The 22256-nt window shown below is 35.3% G+C and overlaps 3 protein-coding genes across 4 annotated transcripts in view; 1 reads left to right on the top strand and 2 right to left on the bottom strand.

Moving 5' to 3' along the window:
• Positions 1-32: 32 nt before the first annotated feature.
• Positions 33-5298, bottom strand: LOC125860146 (heparanase-like protein 1). Of its 2 annotated transcripts, none has more exons than XM_049540046.1 (10): positions 5037-5298; positions 3979-4237; positions 3825-3861; positions 3461-3644; positions 2840-2988; positions 2498-2731; positions 1889-2078; positions 1679-1804; positions 1436-1535; positions 33-548 (listed from the first exon to the last, which is right to left on the bottom strand). In XM_049540046.1, exons 2-10 carry the CDS (start codon positions 4186-4188, stop codon positions 153-155), a joined length of 1626 nt encoding a protein of 541 aa, XP_049396003.1. In that variant the 5' UTR covers positions 4189-4237; positions 5037-5298; the 3' UTR covers positions 33-152. The 2 variants fall into 2 exon arrangements, with proteins under 2 accessions (XP_049396003.1, XP_049396004.1); XM_049540047.1 differs by lacking the exon at positions 5037-5298 and adding an exon at positions 4892-5029.
• A 3301-nt stretch (positions 5299-8599) lies between these two features.
• Positions 8600-20065, top strand: LOC125857780 (uncharacterized). Its single transcript, XM_049537422.1, has 8 exons — positions 8600-8927; positions 9331-10539; positions 13122-14807; positions 15031-16116; positions 16531-16635; positions 16726-16815; positions 19103-19213; positions 19286-20065. Exons 1-8 carry the CDS (start codon positions 8868-8870, stop codon positions 19820-19822), a joined length of 4884 nt encoding a protein of 1627 aa, XP_049393379.1. The 5' UTR covers positions 8600-8867; the 3' UTR covers positions 19823-20065.
• A 752-nt stretch (positions 20066-20817) lies between these two features.
• The window catches only part of LOC125858492 (uncharacterized), a 16280-nt gene continuing 14841 nt past the window's right edge, over positions 20818-22256 (bottom strand). Inside the window, exons 22-24 of the mRNA XM_049538281.1 lie at positions 22013-22092; positions 21555-21730; positions 20818-21249 (exon numbers count right to left, since the gene is read on the bottom strand). Coding sequence (XP_049394238.1) covers positions 21058-21249; positions 21555-21730; positions 22013-22092 — 448 coding nt within the window. The 3' untranslated portion in view covers positions 20818-21057. The remainder of the gene's footprint in view (positions 21250-21554; positions 21731-22012; positions 22093-22256) is intronic.

Here is a 22256-nt window from a genome sequence, read left to right as displayed (position 1 = left end):
AAATGAATAAGGATAATGTAACAGAGGTAGAAAAGTTGAACTGGTATATTTGATTCTATAATGAGTTATTCCATGTAAAAATTATAATCAGCTATAAGGGGCTGGTATTATTGTAGCCACATTTATATTTGTATTGAAGCTCTCAATAATACCTATCTACTACAACTGGGAGAATTAAAATTGGGGAAAACAATGAACTTGATGGACAATGGTTCAATAGATATTGGAGAGTTAAGATTTGCAAGGGCTGGAGACAAGCTTGGAATGTCTCCTGTTTCTGTGAGTCGCAATAATTTCCCGTTGAGGAGCATTGTTCTGCTTTTAATGTTGCCACCTTCTGGTGTTAGATGGTACTCTTCTCGCGATAATGTAACATCTGATGACTTGGTTCCTACCCATGAGACACTTTCTTTAATACTGCGCGCGAATGATTTCTTGTTGTGAACCTTTTTCTCACCAACTTGCAAGCTGGTTTCTGCAGTAGAGTGGATGTTGACCTTGTACTGAATCTGGGTGCTTAAATTTATCAGAAGTAAAGTCACACCTGCCTGAAGAAAGGTAACACCAGTGAGTTAATACGCGGTTTTGGTCTTTAGTAGTAGTATGGATATGCAAATAATCAAGTAGAGATTTGAAAGACAGTAGGTAGCACATACACATAAATGAGAGTTCAGTGGACTAAGGGACACCAGACTGGGTCATTTGATATTTGCATGAGAGGGAATCAAGAACAACAAAGTGTACGCAGACCTTTCCCCTACCACGTGGGGGTAGAGAGGCTGTTTCCGAAACTACATGGTGCTCCTAGACTCCCACAAAGCCTAATCCCACTGAAAAGTTGACAATGCATAAGTTGAGACATCTTCAATTCTGATATGCAAGAATATGAAGGTTGGTTTTCGAAATAAGGTAAATGACAGAGTCAGTGGGTACAAACTCAACCAGGCCCGGTGTTTAGAAAATACCAAATAATTTAACCTTGACAGTGAAAAGCTAAAGTTGAAAAACACAGGTCATGCATTAGTTGGTTTAGTGTATGCACCTGGTGCAGATAAGTTCATAATCAACTAAGGCTTATTGCATAGCCTACAAATGGAGGAGTGAAATATTATATCTAGTCAACTTTAGTTATAACTGCCCCTGTAGGGTTCACAAACCTAAATAGCATATAGTCCTTATGTGTCAGAATCCAAAACAATATCAGAGAAACACTAGAGTAATTGCATCTTTGTTAGTCTAACTAGGAGCATATCTAATGTTGGAGACTCCATAATATATGTTATATGGACATGATAGATTATGCAACTGAGAAAACAAAAAGCAGTTAAACACAACAATTTCATTTGGGGAACCTTTAAAGCACTTGTTATCAAGACAATTTTCCAACGTAGTAATGCATCTCATATTGCATAAATGAATCGGGATATACACATACTCTATCTTTTGTACAATGGGCATAAGTGCGCAAATGTGGTGCTGCGCTGTTGACAACATGAAGAACTACTTTTCCCATCAGTCTATTCCAAAGAAGTGCACTGTATCAAATTGAAAACAGAAGGATCAAAACTTTTTTCTTAGATTCTCACCGACTTTAACAACATGAATATGAAAATTAACAGCCTGCTCCTTCTAATGATAGAGTGAAGCCAAACTTGAATAAAGTAGTCAAGCACCTCACCTATAATAATCAGGATTTGGAACAAACGTATCGGTATCAAGGAGCCCATAATTTCCACCTATAAGCGTCTGTCTGCAGTATACTTTAGTATGGTGCTTGGCTGCCATCCCAAGCTGATCTAAGTACCTATATTCCATATTAAAGGTCTTTGGAATTGTTTCACTTGACTGCTAGCTAATACTATAAGTCAAATTAAGCAAGAAATTTTACCAAAAGCTATCTACAAAGGCGTTAGACACATCAGGACCTCCACTGTTGAAGGCTCCACCAGATTCTCCAACCCAAGCTGAAGCCCAAGGACCATTTCTTAGAATGGTTTGAGTAAGACTGCTGAATGTGCCTTCTATTCTACTCAGGTATTCAGGATTTAAAATTTTATCCACTAGCTTGTTATCGGACCCTGAAACAGAACATTTCTGGTTTAATTAACATAAATAAATTCATCAGCTCCAGAATCTAGATAATAGAAAGAAACTACATAAGAATAAACCAGAATGATTACACTCTTTCTAGATCTTTCGAACCACTAAACAATAATCACATGAAGAATAGATAGAAGCGGTCAATTTTTCAAGGATGTAAATGAAGTAATAAGATTAAACCAGTATAAAATTTCAAAAACAACAGCAAAATGGAGACCAAGTGTCATATACAAGAAAAAAACATTTAAGATTTCATCACTGGTTTTATGAGTTTAAAGTAGTCTGTTCATAATTAAAATTGAAGCTTACTTTTATCAATACGAACTAGATTTTCTAAGTCGAGGAGGTTTTTAATATAGCTCCAGTCTTAAAGGGAAAAAGATTCGCACTATCTCACCCGGACCAAGATTATAAATATGATGTGTCAAGACATTGACAGTGCCACGCCCTGAAACCTGAAGGAGCTTGCCGAACCACCCAGGATCATAGAATCCTCCTGGTGCTAATAGTAGAGGACGTACGGGGGTGTTCTGATATACTTGGTTTAAGAGATTGTGCAGCTGGATAACATCTTTTCCATACTGTGCAGCATCAACACTTGCACCAATCCCGCTACCACTCAATTCATTTCCTACAAAATGACAAAAGCATGGCTAAGGAAAGGAACCTCTGTGGCTCTTATAAAGGAGAGAGCTATACATAAAGTTGCAAGAAGAAAGAAACATGCCAGAAATTATACCAAATTCCCATGAGTTTATCTGGTAGCCCTTGGCAACAGTGTATTTTATGAAATCAAGGGCATTGCTGGAATCCCAATTTCCTACCCACGCATGCCTATTTGTCGGTTGTCTCCCGTACAGTGCATTCAAGCCAAAAGTCACAAGTGCTCTGTAGCAAATGCAGTGAAACTCGAATGAACTTCAACGGAGAAACTTTAGAATCATGGAAAGTTTTCAACAGTCCTAAAGTTATTTTACTTTACTTTTTTGGTATAAATCATAGTCCTCAGTATAAAAAGAAATATAGATTTCAAGCACAATATTCCACATTTTTAAGTTTCTCAAAGTTATGGATGCACATTTAGGATTCAGAAGTAGTGACATAAAAGAGTCATGCATTAGATGTGGAATGCCATCAATTTAGACCTTCAAAGAGTCATTCGAAAAGATGAAAGTGGGGAAATTCGAGCATAAACCAAACTTGGAGGCGAATGTTTCCTCTTGAAAGTGGTAAATGGAAAGAAGAGAAAAGAAAAATAAGTAAAGAATCAAGCCGTAATGTGCAGCCTAGGAGCAGACCAGATTATTAGCCAGGACGCGGTTACATGCATTAGGAGAAGTACAGAATGTGCCAATCTTACCCTGTCTTCTTGAAAAGGTTATTTAGCTCATCCCATCTCTGCATAGGTAAGCATCCCTTAGAGAATCCAAACAACCCATCCTTCTGCTGGGTGAATGAACTGCAAGGAGATTTCAAGTTCCCTACGCCATATATTACTTGGTCTTGTAAAGAACCTCCAAGCCGTAATCTCAAACCCTTGAAAGCTGTATCACCAATAAAAGACACATAGAGAAAGAAGTTCAGTTTGCTTATCATTATAAGTAGAGCATTTCATATTTTAAGGTGAAATGACAGAATCTTGGGGTCTCAGTTTGCTAATTATGGTAATAACAAAAACAACTTGGAAATAAGTTGAAAATTATGGCATAATGGTACGTGCAAACCTCGTATAGCATTCTCCAGATATGGATGAGTTAAATCCTGACAAATCAAAACACATTCATGAACACAGACTTAATCAGAAACTCGATAAGATATTTATACTTTTAAATATTAAAGAACAACATATTCCTTCAATAACAAGCTAGTATGAGTTACCAGGTTTATAATAGATGCTGAACCCCAAGGACATTGATTGTAGTTACACTTCTCCTTAGGCCACCAATCAATGGTAGCACAAATGTAATTAGCATCTGTCCAGGCAACTTTCGTAGATGCATCAATCATAAGTACTATTTCTTTAACTGTTTGTGCTGAAAGTGCAGGGCATAGTGCCAAAAAGATTAACAACAAGGTTCTGAAGTCCATTAGAAGATTAACCTCCACGAATTCACCGCTGTTTGAACCTAATCATATACTGCCAAGAGGAAGCAACCAAATAAATATTAAGAGACTTTTGAAGAGTAAGTTATTCCTTCAAACAAGAATACAAATATAGTAACATTCATTGTAAGTTACTCTTTCTAACAAGAATACAAATATAGTAACATTCATTGGACAACATCATACTCAAGTACTGTGTTTTGACAACTACATGTAGATTTAACAAAATACAACAACATATCCAGTGTATTCCCACAAGTGTTGTCCGAGAAGGGTAGAGTGTACGCAAATCTTACCCCTCGTGTAGATAAGTAAGAAAATATGAATGAGAAATGAGGAAGCAAACCAAATTGTTTTCTTGCTTACATATAAAAGAACCTTAACCACTCTGAGTCAGTCAAGTTTAACCAGATCAAGAAACTTATTTATAAAGGACAATAGTAATATAATGATGGAGACGGAAATTCCAAAATTGGAAATTAATTTAAACACTGCATATATAAATTCAGAACCACTTAAAGAGTTATACTTTTTTGTTATTAGTTTTCAGAAACTTTTTCTTCACGTCTAAGACAAATATTCCACCAGCAGTATAGTAAAGTCCACATCAACACACAATACACAAATTCACCAAAAACATTCAGCTAACAAGATCCAAACATAACCCCCAAAAAAAAAAGCCCCTTACATTCTCTGTTGCTCGAACTCTTCAAAAATGCTCCAAAAATAATATCTTTATTAAAGATTCGACACGGATGGGCGTCATTTTTTAAAGAGTACGAACAACATAGTTATACTAAAATCTAAAGAATAAAGAACCAACGGAACTTCACCTCACAATCCAGATGAGTAATAACGTCCAACACTAATAATGACACTAATCTGAGCTCAAATTCCGAGAAAAAAACAGCAAAAACAGGGTAAATGACAAGAATTGGGAGTAAAATGAAATGGGTTGGGTTCAGATTTGTGAGAAATCAGATAAAGATTGAATCTTTTTTGGGTGAGAAGTGTCAGAATCAACTAACAGTCATTACTCATTCATTCAGTTTTTGGTAGATATGTACAGAAACAGTGACTCGTGTAAAGTGCAGACAAATAATTGGAGGAAATAGAAACTAAAGATAATTAAATACTCCACCACATATGATGAGTTGGATAGACCTTTGTCCAATTATTATTTTTTGTTGAATTCCAAGTTGTCTTCAGCTTAAAGTCAAGCCTTTACACCCAATAAGCTAGCTTGATTTTTTTTCCGGAAAATTTAGTATCTCGATTTTTCGAGTTTCATATCTGAAGTTTTATATACATAAGAGACATGAAGAGTATTTACTATTGATTGTTGAATAGAAAAAAAAAACAACTTATAATTCGAGATATGAAATTCAAAAAATCTACTTTTTTAAAAAAATGATATTTTTGACCGTGCACTCTATATTTATTGGTTTATTTTAGTGATAAAGAGACAATATTTGATATTAATAACTATGCAAAGTAATATTAGTAAAATAAACTTTTTTAAGAAATGTATTAGGTCAATAATGATCAACACAGAGACTTAAAAGACTTTAAAAAATGTAATCGGTCAACAATGATCAACATAGAGATTTCAAAGAATTTAACAAATGTATCAAGTTAATAATGGTCAATATAGAAACTTAGAAGTTCTTTTAACAAACTTATACACCATCACTGGCTATGTATTAATTGGGACGTGGTGATTTGAACAAGATCACTCCTTAATTAGGGATTTTAGTTTTAAATCTCGAGAATAAAAAAGCCACCAACAAAAAAGTTGTTTCCTCTTTATGCCCCTATGTGGTAGTTAAGACATAGTTTTTTAAAAAACTTGTATGTATTATATAATATATTGAATTATTATTTTGTTTTAAAAGTGACTGTATTATATAATATATATTGATTTTTTTTAAAAAAAAAGTGATATGTATTATATAATATGTATATTGAATTTTTTTTAAAAAAATTGTCTGTTTATTTCTTAAATATTGATATTTTTTAATAATTTTTTTTGCTCCGACACTACTTAAATATTGTATTCTGTTATTCTAATGGGTAAAGATTGTGATAACATTCATACTATAGTTTATATAGTAAAAAAGGTCAAAATACTTATCAACAGACAACATCAAATGGATTTTGGTAAAACTAGGTGCAAACAAAACCACTTAGCTTGTAGTCAATTATTGATTGATATATAGGATGAAATGAAGAACTACTAGAATTTCACTATTATGATTTGGAGAGGGCACCATGTAGATAGATTTTTTTTATTTTTAATAGATTATCGGTTAAAGTAACACATATTTAAATCTTTAAAAAATACATTAATGAAGATATTATATAGAAAATGGAGAAAGAACAATAACAACAACAAACAATACAATAAACAAAACAAAGATATATAACAAACAAGTAAAAAAACTCATCAAAAAAGTGAAAAATAATAAGAGAGTATTATTATTATTAACAATACAAATAAGGAGAACTCAATAATATCAATAAATTACCTACTAGTTATTTATCTTAATTCTCGATTATCATATTCTTCTATCTAAAATCATGACTTACATATATTCTTCGTTCTACTTTTACCTTCTCTTAAGATTAAAAGACTCGATTAAAGAAAAATCAAGCAGAATATATATATTACATATGACAAATAGAAAAATATACCTAGCAGAATATAGTTGTTGATCACGAGGCAGCAGATAGTGAAAAATTATATAAAAAAGTGAATAAATAGAGATTTTTAAAGGTGTTTGAACCGTATAAAATTAAAGTTCAATGAGTGTAATTATAGTAGGAAGATTTCAAGCATTAATTGAATACTTTTATTATAATTGATTTTGGTCACCAAAAAAGTATATGCTACTTTTTATCTGTAATAACCACCGACATGGCTAATTTTATTTATTATTATTTATTAGAATCAAATTAAAATCAAGATCTCACATGAAATCTTAAAAAAAATAAAAAGATCTTACATGAAATATTCAATTGAGCCTAAGGTTTTATCTCTAAAAATAAAATTCCAATTGAATTAAAGCATATTCATTACACCTATTTATAAACGCCAGGTAAATCTTAAACTTTATGAATTTGAAATTTTAATTCTTAATTAGAAATTAGAATATGTTCTAAATTTATACTCTGTCTATTCCATATTAAGTGAATTATATATTGAGACTTTTTCATATTTCAAAATAAGTAAATTATTTAAGGTTCAAATATTTTTCTCCATAATTATACATGACGTAATAAGGTTATTGACTACTTACATTTTCTCGAGACTAATTTAAAAATAATTAAAAAAGATGATAGTGAAAAATAGACTTAAATTTATGTTTTGAATATATTTTCTTTTGAAAAAATGTAATAATTTAATAATTTACTAAATATAAAATTTTAAAAAGTTGTTTCTAAATATTTAATAAAAATTATTAAATTTAACCGAACTTATTACGTTAGTACATAAATACATGTTTTCTTTTTTAGTACACCAAACTTACCACCTCCCCCAGAAGTTTGTAATTCAACAAGGTCCCACTTAGGAACTAGAGGGGGTACAAATGTAATTTCCTTCGATTTTTTTTTTTTTTTAAAATCTCCGACAAGTTTAATTATTTTAAAGTTTCAATAATTAATATTCTCTCTATTGCAATTTAAGTACTTCCATTTATTTTTTCTTTATTTGATTTATTTTATATTTAGCTCTAAATATGTATTATTTTATCTGAATTTTCTATCAATCAAATAGTATTATATAAATTGACACAGAGAAAACATGTAATATGAAAGATTTGGTTAAAAAAAGATAGAACATCGACTATCTCTAAATTTACATGTGAATTTTATTTAAACACTTAAACTATGATTTATTTAAGTTGCATATATGATAAAATGTTTTTATGAGATATTTTTAACTTGAAATTTTGATAAGTTTTCTACATATACTCTCACAACTCATTTTGTAGATACGTTAACTACTAAAATATATTCTGCTATACATATTTGCCACAAATAAATCATAAAATCTTTATTTGTTTCAATTCATACTCATGTGTATAATTACACGAGGAAATACATTTTATGCTATTAACTATTTTAACGTAATGTACGCTTGATAACACGTCAAATGAATTCCAAAATATTTATCGAAAATATCTAATAAAAATCCACGTATTTAAATGCTCAACCATAACAAATATGACACTTGCTTTCGGTTAAAACTTGACCAAACAGACTATTAGTTACTCGTTTTAAGTAGTTTTCTGTGTACTTGAAAAAAAAAAAAAAAAGAGGACATAAATGTCAAAATGGACAAAATTAGAGGATATATTAGTGAAAAAAGAAGTCCCGAAAACACCATCTTCTTCCTCACAGAACAATGCTTCCGAATAAAAAATTGGTTTCACACATTCTCTTATGCAGTTAGGTTCTTTAATGGAGGTCCTCACTACTCACCCTAAAAAAACCCTAGAAATTCAAAAAATGAAAAAGGAAGAAAAGTAGCCCTTAAAAGTTTAGCTCTTTGGAGTTTTCCACGAAACTTCTTTGGAAAATTCTTTCTCCCTGACTGTTTATTTATATCAAAATCAAATTTTCAGCCGATATTTATTGAAGGAGGTAATTTTGAGGTTCGGATGGAGAGAAATGAAGGAGGGGATAGTCAAGAAGGTTCTGGATGGATGCAAGTGAAAAAGGTGTGAACTTTTTGTTAAATTGAATCATTTTAATTTTTATCTTTAAGCTGAAAGATGATTAAGAAAAATGGGGTTTACTAATTATAACAGAAATCATCAAGAACCGCGTTTAAGTTGTGTTATGGGCCTAAATCAAGAAAGTACAGCCTGATAATCTGGTGTTTTAGGTATTATTTTGGATTAAAATCTTGAATTCATGTAGATGGATTAGTTATATCTTAGTTATCGATAAAGATTTAATCATTTTCAGTATGTTTCTGAAATTGGATTAGTGGGTTGCCTTAGAATTGGGGATAATATTATTGGACCATTTAGTGAAGAAAATGGTGAATTAGCCTGGATTGTTTCATATTCTTGGATCCTTTAGACTATTTGTTAATCAATGTGTGAACTTGTTGTGCAGAAGCACAACAGAAACAGTTCAAAGTTTTCGCTGCATGGTTGGGTTGGAGGATCATCTCAAGGAACTGCTTCTGGCCATCCAGAGAGTCAGCCATCATTGGCTGTAAAAAATGAGGATCTTAAATCGTCTGTTCGGCATTCAAAAGGAAGTCGCCCTGGTATTATACGTGATGGCGTAATGTCAGTTCTGAAGGAAGATGCAGTGATTGTGCACGATAAATGTGTAGTTGGTCATTGTAGTACTTCTGTTAGTTTAGGTTTTTCAACAGATTCGAATCAAGGAATCAGTAGGGAACATTCTCAAAGAATTAACCATGAGGTCCTACCAAAAATCAAGTGGGGTGACTTGGATGATAGAGGTCTACCCTCTCCTTTTGGAAGTACTGCCCAAGCAGAAATTAAGTTTGGTGACATTCAAAATCATGATCTTCTTAGTAGAAGAACTGATCAAACAAATGATTCTTTTGCACACACTTCTATAACTGATCTAGAGAAAAATAGATTGGTTGCAACCACTGAGGATGAAAACCATCAAATTCTCGACTCTCATCCTTTGTCTCCAAATATGAAGGAACTACCTTCAGAAGATGTTAACGCTACTGCTGCTTATACCCAGCTTGAAAAAGGTGACACTTGTGAGAAGGTTAAATGTGCTGCCAGAGAAGGGCCTAGTGGCGTAGGTATGCGCACTGTCGAATCTGAAGAAGCTTGCATGGAAATCCCTGAAGTGCCTAGTCTTGATCAGAATATAAAAACAGTGATGGTCTCCCAGAATCCTAAGTCACTATCACCTACTAAAGGAGGATCAGGAAACATTGGGCAGTCCTTTCTGGCATCTTCTAATGAAGAGTTCAGGAACAAACGAGTTAATTCAATCATTGAGGATTTATCTAAAACTAATTCGAGCAGTATTGATGCTGAAGACAGTGGTGAAAGTAAAGAAAGGTTCAGGCAACGCCTATGGTGCTTTCTCTTTGAGAATCTTAATCGGGCTGTAGATGAACTCTACCTACTCTGTGAACTGGAATGTGACCTGGAGCAAACAAAAGAGTCCATTCTTGTTCTTGAAGAAGCCACATCTGATTTTAAAGAATTGAGCTCAAGAGTGGAGGAATTTGAGAGACTGAAAAAATCCACTTCTCACGCGACTGATGGAACATCTTTTACCATGAAGTCTAACCATCGCAGACCACATGCTCTGTCATGGGAGGTTAGTACTCTATCTTGTCTCATCTTTCAATGTTTTGTATTGATACCCTAAAACATTATCACATAAATAAATCAATATCTGCCATTTGCAAGTTGAAAAACTGCAATATGAATATATGCAAGCATATCTAAAATATCTGCTGACCAGTCATTATTATTCTAACTCCCCTGGCATAAGGTATATATCAATTGATGCTAACTTTACCTTGTTTGGGGTACTGCAGCACACACAGTTTGGGCCTGGGAAGTCCTTCAACTCTTTAAATGGAAGAATTATCCCGTCTTTCAAATACTTCTGATATTTCCTTATAATTCAATATTACTTATTATATAATATTGGATGAACAATAATGAAAGGGCCACCCTCTTCGGGACCTTATTAGAGGAAAAATGATTTTGTTCACACATTTCCTTTATTTGTTGTGGGGAAGTGAGATTCTTTTTGCATGATTGTTGTTCTTGCTGAAGCAGTATCTGGAGTTCCCTGGCTAGTAATGACCAACTTTTATTTACCTTGAGGGACAACATGAAATTACAGATGGAGTATTGCCAACTTAAAGTACGGCTAGATAACTTTGGAGTTTCTCACACAGTGGACAAGATTCTCTTCTCCCCCCCTTAAACCTGAGATACAAAATTTTACTCAAAAGAAATTAGGTAGAAAAGAAACCAGCCAGAAATTTCACGAAGGGTATCCAAGAATCGCATATGTTAAAAAAATAATTTGACGATGGGTGCACTAAAATTTTGAAATCAAACTACGTAACATTAACAACTAATTTTTTTAATTCAAAATATATTAAAAATTTTAAAATCAAATTCCATAAAATTTAGCTTGATTGCTCATGTTTATTTTATAGGAAGTGAATGAACACAAAAAAAAAAAAAAAAAAGAGAGAAAATTCAGTTTATAATGAAATCACTTTTATACTTCATGATTTCACTAACCTTTGGTGACTTAACAACAAGATATGAAAAATAAAGAGTAAAATCAAACGAGTTTTTCTAAAAAGAAATTCTATATAGAGCCTTTTTACACTTTTAGTGGCTTTATGGAAAAAAAATTAGAACTTGCTTATTAACTTTAAATTAAATAATTACTTTTAAATTTTATTTAATATTTTAGTGAAAAGAAAAAAATTATTAAAATTTAATGACTACTATGCTTTTATTTTTTTTGTTATATTTTTAAGTTGTAGGTCTCTAATTTAAGATTATTTTACTAGATAATATGAGTTTTGAATTATTGAAAAAATAACATATTTATTAACTATGATTAGGTCTCTAATTTAAGATTTTTAATAGATAATATTAGTTTTGAATTATTAAAAACATAACTGATTTATTAACTATAATTTAGAAATTAATTATGAGCTTTTTGAAAATGTAAAATCAAATATGCAGCAACTGGGATTCGAACGCGTACGTGCATGCATGATGGACCTTCGCGCGTCAGCTTTAGCTGGGCTAAAGATACCGTTGGGCTAAGAAACTTTAGTGTGGTGTCCAATTGGACACCCTGAGCATAGTGTACCTCCGCCCCTGGTAGAAACACTCTAGTGAAATAGCATATGTCCTCAAAAAAAGAAAGTAGGCGGAAACACTCTAGTGAAATACCATACGTCATCAAAAAAAAGAAATTAGCTAGAAACATGAGCACAGTGATGAATGCCAAATTGCCAATATTAGGAACTCAACTCTCAGTACTAATAGAAAACTGTTAGATTATAATGTACTGCAAAGAGTTAGTTTAAGAGGACTAACAGAGAACTTGAAGAAAAAAATAAATGTTGAAATCATTATAGTGAATACACACTAGTTTTGATAGCTGGGAAAGAAGATAACTGAGAAGTGCATCAAGGAAGATGCACTGCCTGAATGTGGAGGAATTTCTAGCTTTTTTAAGAAGGCTGAAATCAGCTAAAAGAAAAGAACATGTAATTTTGGCATAGACGTTAACCATCTATTTAGCATATAAAATTGAAAATGTGCTTTGCCTCTATCCTGAAGTTCTGTTCTGCTTATCAGTAATTGGTGAAGCAGAGCGCAGACTAAACTTGACCTGCTTGGGATTGTGTGTGGTGCTTTCATGTTGGGAAACTACAGGAACACCTGCTGATGGGAGTGCAAGTGTTTCTGGATGTTTACAGTTTGCTGCTTCTCTTCTGTAGTGTTGCGTACGAAATGCCTTTTACGTCATTAATAATCAGTACAAAGCTCTGTGGGAAAAGGACACATAGGGAAATATGAGGTACTTTGGGAAATGAAAGCTATTGAATGAAAAGCTAAAATGGGAAACTTACACCAGCCCAAGAATTTCTCATTCTAAATGAAGTGAGAAAGCCCTTGTGACCATTTCTCGAATTTCCTGTATTCTAAATAAGCAACCTTTTCCAATCTTTTTCTTTTGTTTGTGGTAAGGCTTTCAAAGCAATAGGGTAAGTAGCTTCATCTGTGGGCCTGGATAATTGCAGCATCTTTTAGGAGTATCAATGCATATCATACACACAAAGACACGTGGATACATTGATTATCTACACTCCTTTTTTAATTTGACAAAATCTGTCTTTCTTCTGAATGCAGGTCCGCCGGATGACAACTTCACCGCATAGGGCAGAAATACTGGCTTCATCTCTGGAGGCTTTTCGAAAAATTCAACATGAAAGAGCTAGTATGTCAGCTACAGGTGTGGAGAAAATGGAACCTAATTGTTATGATCATCATTGTGGAAGTACTAGTGTTTTGGAGACTTTTAATGAGAAAGGTGACAAAAAAAGCTGTTCAAATGAATCATTAGAGAAGAGTAGGAAGCAGAGTAATGCGTTAAATCCTTCTCATGGAAATTTGAGTAGAGAGAAGAGGCATGTTGACTCGGGCAAGTCTGCTTCTCATGCATCTAGATTACCTCCTAAGGAGGGGGTTTCCACATCTGTCAATGGAAAGAACAGGAGAGACAATGAGAAAAATCTAAAGCCTATAGATCACTTGAAAAGACATTATGAAAGAGACAAAGAAAAGCGAAATGGAAGCTCCTGGAGATCAATGGATGCTTGGAAGGAGAAGAGAAACTGGGAAGATGTACTCTCCACACCACACCGAGTTTCATCTCGCTTTTCGTATTCACCTGGCTTGAGTAGAAGAAGTGCAGAGCGTGCACGCACTTTGCACGACAAACTCATGTCTCCTGAGAAAAAGAAGAAGTCAGCTATTGACTTAAAAAAAGAAGCGGAAGAAAAACATGCACGTGCAATGAGAATTAGAACTGAACTTGAGAATGAGAGAGTTCAAAAACTTCAGCGAACATCTGAGAAGCTGAACCGTGTAAGTGAATGGCAAACTGTGCGTAGCATGAAATTGCGAGAGGTGATGTATGCTAGGCACCAACGTAGTGAATCCCGCCATGAAGCTCACCTAGCTGAAGTAGTAAGAAGGGCAGGTGATGAAAGCATAAAAGTAAATGAAGTTCGATTCATTACTTCACTCAACGAAGAGAACAAAAAGCTCATCTTGCGCCAGAAACTCCATGATTCTGAGTTGAGGAGGGCTGAGAAACTTCAAGTGCTGAAAACTAAACAGAAAGAAGATATGGCAAGGGAAGAAGCTGTCTTGGAACGCAAGAAACTAATTGAAGCAGAAAAGTTGCAGCGCCTTGCAGAGACACAGAGGAAAAAGGAAGAGGCACAAGTAAGAAGGGAAGAGGAGCGTAAAGCATCAAGTGCCGCACGTGAAGCGAAGACGATGGAACAGATGCGGAGAAAGGAGGTTCGAGCCAAAGCTCAACAGGAGGAAGCTGAACTCCTGGCCCAGAAGTTAGCTGAAAGACTCAGAGAAAGTGAACAGCGTCGTAAAATTTATCTGGAGCAAATACGGGAAAGAGCTTCAATGGATTTCAGAGATCAGTCTTCACCATTATTTCGTCGTTCTGTGGCTAAGGAGGTTCAAGGTAGATCTACGCCGATCAGTAACTGTGAGGATTATAACGAAAACAATGGCTTTGCTCCTGAAGGCTCTATGCTTGCTCCTGGACACATCACTAGTCAGCAATCGTTAAAACGGAGGATCAAAAAAATCCGCCAACGACTTATGGCATTGAAATATGATTGTCCTGAACCTTCAACCAGTACAGAAAATGCAGGTTTTGTATATCGAACTGCAGTGGCAATTGCAAGGGTGAAAATTGCAAAGTGGCTTCAAGAACTTCAAAGACTTCGCCAAGCAAGAAAAGAAGGGGCCGCGAGCTTTGGACTAATAACTGCCGAAATCATTAAGGTGATATACTACACTTGTGAAGTTTGTTTCACTTGCATTCCTGTTCACAATGACAAATATAGTAGCATTAAGATAAATAGTTACTTTATCCCGTTGTGAAGAACTGCAATGTACATACCATTTTGACCAGAATAAGTTCTTGAAACTATTGTGGATTTAATAGTTCAATTTTGTTTCATGAATTATTTGTTACTAATTGCTTCTGGCGTTGTGTTGTAACTAGTTTTTGGAGGGAAGGGATGCTGAGCTGCAGGCTTCTCGTCAAGCTGGTCTGGTTGATTTTATTGCTTCTGCACTTCCTGCATCTCACACATCAAAACCAGAAAGCTGCCAGGTTACAGTCTTCCTTTTAAGGCTTCTGAAAGTTGTACTTTCAGCAGCTGCAAACAAGTCTTATTTTCTTGCGCAAAATCTACTACCCCCCATCATCCCCATGTTGGCGGCAGCTCTTGAAACCTACATCAAAATTGCAGCCTCATCAAATGGCTCTGCTTCTGCCAACCTGGTCACATGTAAGGCATCAACTGAAAGGTTGGAGCTAATGGCTGAAGTTCTGGATGGTTTCCTTTGGACAGCAGCAGCAATTATTGGTCATACAAGTACGGATGAACGTTCCCTTCAACTGCAAGATGGTTTAATCGAGCTTGTAATTGCATACCAAGTTATTCACCGGTTACGGGATCTTTTTGCACTTTATGATAGACCACCTGTAGAAGGTTCTCCTTTCCCTTCATCAATTCTTCTTGGTGTAAATCTGTTGGCAGTTCTTACATTCAGATTCAGAAATACGTCTGCATTAACATGTAAAAACTTTCCTGGTGCATCAACTCATAGAAATGAAAAGAATGACATTGAACTTGCTGAAGCTGCAGACTTGAAGTCTTCTTCTCCTTTGTGCAATTCCCAAAATGATAGTAAATTGGTATTTCCTGGAGTAAATGGAGGTGTAGCCTTGGGTTTGTCGGATGTACCGGAGGATAGACCCCTGGATGAATTTCCTACAATAAAAGAACATCAGGGTGCAGTTGTAAATGCTCTGAGCTCTGACAAAGTTGACTTGGTTGCTGCTAGCATAGAAACTGCAGATGTACTGCAGGAATCTACTAGCAACGTGACGTACAATAACCTTCAGACAGACGAGAAGAAATCTCGAGATAATAGTGAAGGTCATATCGGTGGAAATGAATCAGTGATGAAGCCGGCAGTGAAGTTTCTTCTTTCAGCTGTATCTGAGACTGGCTTAGTTTGTCTTCCATCAATGTTGACAGCTGTATTATTACAGGCTAATAATAGATGTTCTGAACAGCAGGTAAAACTTTGTGGATACCATTAAATTTGTTTGTAAAATCTAGCTTTTAGGTTTTCTGCAGGATTTAGATTTTGTGCAATTTCAAAAGTTCATGAATCTTACTGGGCCTTGTCTATCTATATTTAGGATGTCGTGAACGTCATATTTGTTTGCTACTTTTGTTCTTGTTTATCAATTCTCTATCGTAAGCATGTTACATCGAGTCATTCTAATACCAGGAAGTAATTGTTTGAAACTCCTCATATGTTAACAATAAAGTTGGTTGCTTCTAACAACTTACTTCATAAAAAAAAATAAAAAATCGGTTGCTTCTAGCTTTATAAAAAGTAAGCTGAAACCTAATCTTGAGTTTACTTGTGATCATAGTCTGCTTAGCTCTGTGTCTACTGCATATCTGATTGTATTTCTTTGCAGGCCTCCTATGTCCTTCCATCCAATTTTGAAGATGTGGCAACTGGTGTATTGAAGGTGTTGAACAATTTAGCATTAGTTGACATATCTTTTATCCAGAAGATGCTAGTAAGTTGATTTGCCACTATCTGTATCAACTTTCTCTCTAAAAGTCTTAGATGCTAAAAAGAACTCTTTATTCTCTTTGCTGGACCACAGGCCCGACCAGATCTGAAAATGGAATTTTTTCACTTGATGAGTTTTCTTCTCTCTTATAGCACAAGCAAATGGGGCACAGCAACTGACCAGGTGACTTTCTGGTGCTTTTGGTTTCATGTTTGGCGTTCAGATTGAACATTTCAGATGATTCAATGAACATAAGAAAAGTGTTGTAAGTGTTTATGCTAGTCTTGGAAAGCCACTGTCTTTTGGTTGGAGGGAAGAAAGTACAATCAAAAGATCCTCACAAATTTCCATTTTTTTTTTATTTTTTTTTTTTGATTTGCACCGGGTGTCCGAGTCTCTTTGAGCCCCGACTAATCCCGGGGTGCACAGGCCCTCGGCAAGGAGTTTCCCGCAAGTGCACCATGGTTAATTCAGGTTTTACCCAATCCGATGGCCCTCAGAAATTGTTTGCACCTAGTGGGTTTCGAACTTGAGACCTTGAAAGGGAGCAAACCCCAAGGCTCAAGTCAATTGCCAGCAGGCCAACCCCTGAGGGTTCACAAATTTCCATATTTTAAGCTGAAAAATTGTCCTTTTTTTGTTTTTGATAACGGTGGTGTCCGGACCAGCTCGTGCGTACCTCGACTAATTCCACGGAATACTTGCCACCTCCCTCCAACAATAGGTATTAGGTAACTCTGTCCACCAAGACTAGAAGAGATGAAAGAAATCACCTAGTGTTTTGTCTTTGATGAGATATGAACCTGAGACCTCATGGTGCTCAATCCACTTCAATAACCACTAGGCAACACTAGTGGCGGACCCAGGATTTTCGTTCAGGGGGTTCGAAAAATAAAAGTATAAACGTGTAATCCTTTAGAAATGGGAACCTTGAATTCTTTTGGGTTTAAAACCACACTTTTAGCACGTTTTTTTTTTAAAAAAAAAAAACTTGGAAAACAGAACTGAAAATTAAAAAAAAAAAAAAAACTGAAACTAGAAAAGAAAAAAATAAAACGCTATCACAGGGATTCAAACTGGTGACGTGAAGCTTAATTTCAGAGGGACTTGCCACTGCGCCATCAGTTTCTCCTTGTTATTGAGGGGATTCAAAATATATATATCTACAAAAATACAGAAAATTTACCTTATATATACTGTGTAATTTTTTGCCGAGGGGGAACCCCCCTGGAATCCAAGTGGGTCCGCCCTTGGGCAACACCCTTGGGTGCAAAAAAATTTAAATTTTTTTGTCCGTTTTCATTTAGAAAGAGATCCTAAACTCACACTTTCTTATTGTTTAAGCTGATGCACTATAGGAAAAGTTGTCAGTATGTTGTTCCATGGTTGTCGTGCATTTCTCAGGAACATCCACTTTTTTTATATATATTATATTTCTCTGGTACAAAGTAAAGTTTAATATAAGAAAATCTTGGTGTTCCTAAAAACATATTGTGACCGATGAGTAAAGACAAGACAAGGTTTGAAAGCTTTTACTCTGTGAAGGCCTGAATTGATCAGCACTATTAACTAACTTCTCGGTTATATCATCAAATATGTTTTTTAAAAGTTGTGACGGGTTGAATTGAATAGACCTTATTTTGTTTGGAACCTTTTGTAACTTGTCTGGCGTGACTGAAGTCCGAATGATAAGAACAGCATGTCTGCAATCAAACAGCCCTCTGAAGTCTGAACTTTTTTTTTTTTGAACTTGGTAAGGTTGTATTATATCACAAAACAGTACATGGGTTGTACTGAAACCTTATATACAAAAGCCCCAAATTCTTACTGCTCTATGGCTAAATTGAGTCTAAAACATCAATTATAGAGACAGTATCATTTGAGTATAATTGATTACACCAAAAACATAATAGTAAAATGCAGTTTAGCTTCACTTTCTGCACACTATTTTCTATGCTCTCAAAACACCTAGAGTTCCTCTCTTTCCATATTGCCCACCATATTGAAGCAGGGATAAGTCTCCATCTGCCTCTGTCTTTTGCCAGTACTCCTGCTTCCTGAACTTCTCTGATTAAGATAGATCTTGAAGTCCTATGGACAATAGCTTGGAAAGATATTTACACTCGCATAAAATATAAAAGATCTTAGGCATACAGGGTCTACAGCAAAAGTGGATCTTGGTTATTGGCTGTCTCACTTCATAGCACTGGCCCTAATTACCACCAGGCCCTCATTCAAATGAGTTATTAAGTCCCTTCTGATGTTTAGGTATTTCAGTTTTGTTTGACTTTTCATTTTTTGGATTCCAGGAATAGAATGAGAATTCTCCTCTGAAACAAGCATCTTATTAGAGAGTAATTGGATTTTTGTATAATTGTTGGGCTTCATGTTTTCACATGGTTTATTTCCTCTTGACAAAGTACAGGTCTAATTTATTTAGTCTTTTTCATTTGGGTGTTTTGTGTTTCAGATTGGTTTGTTGCTGCTAGAATCATTGCCGCTTCTTGGTTATTTTTCATTGTTCCATCCTGAAAACCAAGCTGTTCTTCGATGGGGAAAGAGCCCTACTATTCTTCACAAGGTGCATATATCTTTCTTTCTACTTAGACTTTGCCTGAAAAATAGAAATTTAACTGTGGATTGTGCAAAACAGGTATGCGACCTTCCTTTTATGTTCTTTAGTGATCCAGAGTTAATGCCAGTCTTGGCGGGTACCATGGTTGCTGCCTGCTTTGGATGTGAACAGAACAAGGATGTCATTCAGCAAGAACTAAGCACCGATATGCTCCTTGCTTTGCTGAAAGCTTGTAGAAGTAGTCTTCCCTCTGCTAATTCTTTTACCATACCTAATAATCCATCACTAGATGAGGCTGGTGCATCTGCTCAGCTGGGTCCTGAATCTAAAAATCTTCAAGTTGATGTCCCACTAAAGTCAAACCGCAATAGTCGCAATGCTCGGGTCCTTCCCCAAAGAGGTAGTCCATTGCTGACTACTAGAACTGCCAGGATCCGAAGCTTAAGAGAGAACAAAGTGGTAAAGCCTTGTGAAGGCAAGAGTCTGAAAAGCAATTCACCTGTGCCAGAGAGCACAACTGCATGGATGTTACACTCTAGACTATCTACTGACGTACTTGATAAAGCAGAGCAGTTTTTTGCTGCAGTCACCTGCAATGAGAATGGAGAATTATGAATTTACTTACTGTATAGCTTTAAGTTGTATCCATTTTTTTGAGTGCTTAATGTCAAATAAGCATGGTATATGACACTGTAATCTTCTTTACAGTTAGATACTGCTGGTTATTCGTTAGGAACTGCTAAATTTAAAGATGTAGGTTCCTTTAAACGCTAATAAGACAACTGCAGCAGCTGTTGCTTGATTTTAGTGACATCTTACTGCACTACTAAATTCTAAAGCCACTCTCTTTTTTCCTAAGAAAGCTTTATTTACCACCTGAACTTTCTGTCTATTATCTTAACAAAGGAGTTGTGTAAATAATGGCAAGTGAAGCATCTCTGATCATCATCTGCCAGCTGAAGGAGTTTGTTGGAGGCTTGAGGATGGTGCAATTCATTAGCTTGTAGTTTCTGCTTCCTATCCAGTGTAGTTATTTGCTCTACATATTACATAGGTTTTTTATGAGACTAATCCTTCTGAGTAAAGGATCTATCGAAAACAATCTCTCTCTACCCTACAAATGTAGGGGTGAAGATGGAGATGTTAGTTGTGATCACAGTTTGAGAGAAATTTCAGTGCTTATGTCTCTGCTAAGCAATCATGTGGAGCATCCAATTTCATGGACTTAGTTTATTCATCTAGTTGCTTATTTATGAGGTTAATGACATGATCATGGTCTTCCAACCCTCCTTCCACTCGTGGGATTACACTAGATATGTTGTTTTACGAGAAAACAGCCTCTCAACCCTACAAATGTACAGGTAATGTCTTCTATCCAATTTCATCAACTTCGTTTATTCATCTAATTGTTGATTTTCGAGGTTAATGACGTGATCATGATCTTCCAACCCTCCCTCCACTTGTGGGATTACAGTGGATTATGTTGTTTTATGAGACTAAATAAGAACTCGGCTTATGTAATTGAATAAGCTACTCAAGACCAACCAAACATCAGGATGGTGTCTCAAACACCATATCAATGATTTTATGTAGTGGATACACAAGGTTTTCAGTACTTCAACCCTTTTCCTACGAGAAACTGAATATATAAAAAGTTAAAACAAAGCAGCATGATATATAAGCAAATCACTCGGAAAATTTCCCACAAAGGTGTCCGAAAATACAATTGGCTAATCAATTCTGATCAGATAATATAATAGATCGTGTAAGTATCCAGAAACTCACTCACATTACCTATTTCTTTAACAAAATAAACATCTCAAAATATTTACAGTTAGTTTTCCTCAAGACTAAGGTAAGCTCTGTGCACTGGGCAGCACATCATTATGCCGCGCCTCACCCAAGACATTACTGGCACTAGTTTCCAATTCTGAATTTCCTCGTTCTTCACTTGCAGTGCTAATGGAATATGCACTTCCTGGAACATTCACTAGAAGTTCATCCTCGTCTTTGTTCTCTTCAACATCAGAATGCCGTGAACCCTGAAATAAATAGCAAAATGGAAAAGAGGACTTAATCTCATAGTAACAGCATACGATGCCACCAACCCAGAACCGTGTGCCACAAATAGGATTGTCACATCAATAGGCCAAAGTGATATAAATTACAATTAATTTTGCAAATACATCCTACTCACTGAGATAAATATCTGTACTATCCCCAGCCCAATTATAGTTTCCAAGATCTTTTTGTGTACAAACTACCTTATCACATGATTATTGACGAATAGAGCAAACTCAATAAAGCTACACATTAATTAACCAGCGAAGTCTAGAAAAGTACACACCTCTGGTTCATCCACTTTTTGCTTGGGTTTATTAATAGTTTTGAGGTTGCTCATGACAGCTTTGAGTTTCTTCTTTGCCACAATTCTAGTCAAACGCCGTTCTGTATGTTGAGTAGCAGTGACATCAGCATGACAAGCAACACATAATGTCCTCATGTTCTCTAGCCTACATTCACCTGCAAGAATTTCAAAAGACAAGAAGATGGGAGTGGGATTTTCAAGTGAAAAAGTAGATACGTGATGCATAAAAAGGTCAGAAAAAAGAAGGGACTAAGTAGGAAGAGGAAGGTAGAGGGCGAGGGGAAAGAGAAAGGAAAATTGCTTGCACAAAAATAGAAATGAGAAAAGAGAGTAGAGAGAACCAGAGATCATCCGAGCAAATCTATCAAAAACTTCAAGAGGATGACCCTTGAACAAAAACTTTGCAAGAAGAAGGAAGAGTTTCTCTTGTCATTTACCTCCCCCTTTATATACAGGTATAATGTGATCCGCATGCCATGCATTGCCATCAATAGGGTCCTGAACAAGCTTTTGAAATCTGCCAAATGCAAACAATTAACTGGTATTCCAGCAAATACATAGACCATTGAGGAACAACAAACTAAAGCTGATGGTTCTTTTGTGTTATTTGCCTTGCACCCATTCCAATTTTTCTAGTTTGTCCAACACTAATGTGATGTTTGTGGGGGGGGGGGGGGGGGG

The sequence above is a fragment of the Solanum stenotomum genome, chromosome 3 (genome assembly GCF_019186545.1).
Source record: "Solanum stenotomum isolate F172 chromosome 3, ASM1918654v1, whole genome shotgun sequence".
NCBI classification, from domain to species: domain Eukaryota; kingdom Viridiplantae; phylum Streptophyta; class Magnoliopsida; order Solanales; family Solanaceae; genus Solanum; species Solanum stenotomum.
The sequence above is the reverse complement of the archived record's forward strand: the minus strand, read 5'-3'. Positions and strand labels throughout refer to the sequence as shown.